Here is a 4,709-nt window from a genome sequence, read left to right on the forward strand (position 1 = left end):
ATTAACTCAAGCTTTCGGTGACAAACAGCGGCCTCTGGCCTTTTAGTCATGCAAATTAGATTCTGTGGCCTCGGGCCTACCGACGTGCGTACAAGCCTGCGCGGCCGCCGCAGAGGCTGTCAAGAAATCGGCAGACATAGTATTGGGACACACACTAACAGTGAAGGTCCCACACGCCGTGACCTCTATACTGCTGCAAGCTAATCTATCATATCTAACACATGCCAGACAACTGTCTTATGTAGGCATTCTGCTCTCACAGTCACACATCACAATTGAAAAGTGTGGTCAGCTGAACCCAGCCACTCTGCTCCCAACGGAAGCAGACGGTGACACACACAGCTGCTTGCACAAACTAGATGAGGAAACGAAACCAAGAGCAGATATTCACAGTCTGCCACAACCGAGCTTCACTAACATCTTCGTGGATGGCTCAGCAACAAAAGATCAAACAGGGCGAAACTGTGTTGGCTATGCTGTCACCACTATCGATAAGATTATAGAGGCCAAGCCTCTAACTTCCTCTCACTCAGCGCAAAGTGCAGAGTTAACAGCAGTCATACGAGCATGTGAACTACATAGAGACAAAGACATCAACATCCACACAGACAGTCAATATGTTTTCTCAGCAGTTCACCATTTTGCAAAAATATGGCAAAATAGAGGCATGATAACATCTACTGGAGCGCCAGTACAACATGGGAGCCTTTTAAAACGCCTGTTGGAGGTGATAACGCTACCCAGAAAACTGGCCCTGTGTAAATGTGCAGCACACCAGAAGGACAACTCTGACATAACAAAAGGAAATAATTTTGCAGATAGTGCAGCTAAAGCAGCAGCACGAGACACAAACAATGTTCTGAATGTAGAACCAGTCACTCTGATTCCTCTGGAAGCGTTAAAAGACGAACAAACAGCAGCTCCACAAAATGAAAAATTATCATGGTTAAGGGATGGAGCAGTGTTGGAAAATGACATTATGACATGTGATGGAAAACCAATTCTTCCAAAATCTTTACATAAAACAGCAGCATTAGTGACACATGGGAGTACACATGTGTCATCCAGGGGCATGATCAATATACTCTCTAAATATTTCTACACAAAAAATTTTGAAAATTCAGTAAAAGAATTTGTAAGAACATGCATGATATGTCAGAAGCATAATGCACAAGGGAATTTAAGACCTAAGAGAGGTCATTTTCCAACACCGCCACATCCTTTCCACGCAATCCACATGGATTTCATTCAATTACATAAACACCAACAAGTGGAATACGCATTAGTAATAATAGACGTGTTCTCAAAATGGCCAGAAATCTACCCAGTAAAGAAAGCTGATGCGATATCTGTAGCCAAATGTTTATGTAATCATTTTATTCCAACATATGGAATACCAAGCCTTATAAGATCTGATAATGGCACCCACTTTGTGAATGATGTAATAGACAGAGTGTCTGAAGCTTTAGGCTTCAGCATAAAACACCACTGTTCATACCACCCACAAAGTGCAGGATTAGTAGAAAGAACTAATGGCACTATAAAACAAAGATTAAGAAAGTGTATGGAAGAAACAGGAAGACCATGGCCTGAATGCATAGGTCTGGTAAAAATGTGGATGAGATTAACACAAAACTCACAGAAACTAACACCATTTGAAATAGTACACGGGAGACCATTTCCCCTGCCAATCACCAGTGAACCCATAGATAAATCTATAAGAGAAACGACTCTAGCCGAATGGATGACAAGACTGTTAGAAAATAAAGAAATAGTCTTGGCTAACAAACTGCCGAGTGATTCTCTTCCAGTTTCTTGCAGGTTGAAACCAGGCGACTGGATCCTGATTAAAGTACTCCAAAGGAAAAACTGGAGCTCTCCAAGGTGGGAAGGCCCCTACCAGGTCCTGCTCACCACACCCACAGCATGCAAAATTGCTGAACGACCCTCGTGGATTCATCAAAGCCACACCAAAAAGGTTGAACCAATCCGAGAACCACAATCTCCCGAATAGAAAAGTGAGTAGTAAAGTCTAGACTGCAGACCGCTCTAACCTCTGGTGTTCACTCGGTGGGGAGAAGGGCTATCAGTGGCAACACTGAGACACTCGCTCCTCTTGCTGGGTGTCTACTCATTGGAGGCCAAGGGTGTGTCCACGGTCGAGAAGAGGAGAAACGCTCACAGAGGGAGACCGGATGGAGATGGAAATGTTAAATGAAAGACCACATAGACGACGTCGATGCTGGACAAGAGGATGCCAGTTGACAGCAGTCACGACCCTGTGCTTCATGTTCATTTGGTCCGTGTTCCTGGCAATTACCCTTGTGATTATAAATAATATCTGCACAGGCAACCCCTGCGACCCGCATTGCCCCAGCATCTACCGACGACAACCAAACATAACATGCTCAGGACAAGCCACCCTAGTGCCAGAAGCAAGAGTGACAGAAATCACCAGAAGAAAGCGAAGCACTTTCTGTATAAGATGTACAGACTTAGCCGGCGCCAGAAAATATGAAAAGAACCCCTGCAGCCAGACTACAACGTTGAGAAAGACTGAAGATCTATACTTATGTTATAACAAGACCAGCTTCTCTTCAACAGTATGGATCCCGCTAAACTCGTTTCATATCGGAGGTTATCGAGGTGACGAGTGGAGTGGATACGAATGGTATCTGTCGAGTAACGACTGGAACCAGAATTGGGATACCGTATTCACCTACACTGGCAACGACTGGACGCCCTATGGGACAGACTCCTTAGACCAGTCAGCAAAAAATTGGTCTAGAACCATGAATATGACCAGAACATCAACTCACCTTATACTGAACCTCCACACGGAGAGTTTCCCACTAGCATCAACCCCAAAGAATGTGGCATATCATAAAACCATGCAGTGCTGTGACGAGGACAAATCTCCATGCTATCATCTAACACTGTTTGTATACAGAGAACACGCATCTGATCCACATACCTACCTGTCAATATGCAACAACATCACAGATACCGGAACCAATACCTTAACAAAAGAAACCAAGGATACCCCTGCGTTAACAGTGGGACCCCACACATATATGACGAAGGTGGCGATTGTGGGGCCCGAATTGGAAGCAGACGACTGGTTCAAAATAACCACAGGCATTTCTGGACATTCAAACAACTGGCTTCTGTTGGCGGAACAGGCAGCCCAGGATGCAAATGATGACTGTGTGGTCTGCCTGGGACCCCGCCCAACGCTGAGGATAGTACCAGCGCTAGTAGAAGACCATTGTTTAATTGCAGTAATGAACTGGACTAACATACCTGAACCTAACTGCACAAAATGGGACCGAACCTTCCCAATCACTGGACAGGAAAAGAGGAAACCTATTTTCAACAATAAGGTGACGTCAGCAAACCACACCTGCATTAACATGACTGGCTCAGGAGAGCGAATTGGACGACTGAATTCATCAAACTGCCTGACCATAACAAAAGTAAATGAGACTTTCAAGCCCATAAGCAGAGCAGATGTATGGTGGTGGTGTGGAGACCCACAGATCTACGACCGCATGCCCAGTGACTGGACGGGTGTATGCGGACTGGTGTCCTTGCTTTTACCAATACAAGTTGTTAAACTTTCAGTGACTGACATAACCATAACCTCACAACACTACTGGCAGACGACACATACAAAAAGAGCCGCACCAGAGGAACCGGGCCCGGACCCAACTTATATAGACGCCATAGGTGTCCCAAGAGGAGTGCCTGACGAATACAAGCTGGTAGACCAAGTGGCCGCAGGTTTCGAGTCATCACTATGCTGGTGGTGCACAATTAACAAGAATGTGGACAGAATAAACTACATCCACTACAATGTTCAACGCCTTGGAAACCTGACCCAGGCTGGCCTATATGCAGTAGCTGAACAACTGAGAGCCACGTCACTGATGTCATTCCAGAACAGGATAGCTTTGGATATGCTGCTAAGTGAGAATAACGGCGTGTGTTCCATGTTTGGAGAACAATGTTGCACATATATCCCCAACAACACAGCCGCAGATGGCAGCCTGACAAGGGCCTTGGAGGGCCTGAAGACCCTGAACGAGAAAATGAAAGAACATTCTGGAGTGGACACTTCCATGTGGGACAGCTGGATGGACATGTTTGGAAAGTACCGCAGCCTAGTGTCATCAATCCTAGTGTCAATAGCTGTTTTTGCAGCCATATTGACCCTATGTGGTTGTTGTTGTATTCCCTGCATAAGATCTATGATCAACAGACTGATTGCCACAGCTATTACACCGGATCCTGTCGGCCAAAAAGAAATTATGACACTGCTGGAGCACGCCGACACTGACTCAAACACCGACGACGAGGATGAAGAAAACAACCTGTAAATAAAAGAAAAAGACACTCCTGTTAATAATGAAGCAACAGTTAAAAATGCACTGTCAAGAGACTGTATGCTGATAAAAGTTAAAATGTGTAAAACAAATTAACAACAGGAGGGATATGTTAAGAGATTTTCAAATGTTTCAAGTATTATTCCCACTTCCATTTGTACGTTATTGAAAGTTTATCTTTAATTTCAGTGTTAATAGTTGTTTACCCATTTATTCTTTCCATTTAATCGTATTTTATGATTTTACTGTTTCACTGAAGTGAAGCTGAAGTAAAGACAAAAGCATAGTGTTCTCAGATATGATTCACCCAGTACATTTCCTCTG

The 4,709-nt window shown here is 44.3% G+C and overlaps 1 protein-coding gene across 1 annotated transcript; it reads left to right on the plus strand.

The window, feature by feature from the left end:
• Positions 1 to 516: 516 nt before the first annotated feature.
• Positions 517 to 4,181, plus strand: LOC109199918 (uncharacterized). Its single transcript, XM_019355255.2, has 2 exons — positions 517 to 2,226; positions 4,079 to 4,181. The coding sequence occupies exon 1, from the start codon at positions 668 to 670 to the stop codon at positions 2,012 to 2,014; it is 1,347 nt and encodes a 448-aa protein (XP_019210800.1). The 5' UTR covers positions 517 to 667; the 3' UTR covers positions 2,015 to 2,226; positions 4,079 to 4,181.
• The last annotated feature ends 528 nt before the right edge of the window (positions 4,182 to 4,709 follow it).

The sequence above is a fragment of the Oreochromis niloticus genome, linkage group LG4, assembly GCF_001858045.2.
Source record: "Oreochromis niloticus isolate F11D_XX linkage group LG4, O_niloticus_UMD_NMBU, whole genome shotgun sequence".
Taxonomy (NCBI): Eukaryota; Metazoa; Chordata; class Actinopteri; order Cichliformes; family Cichlidae; genus Oreochromis; species Oreochromis niloticus.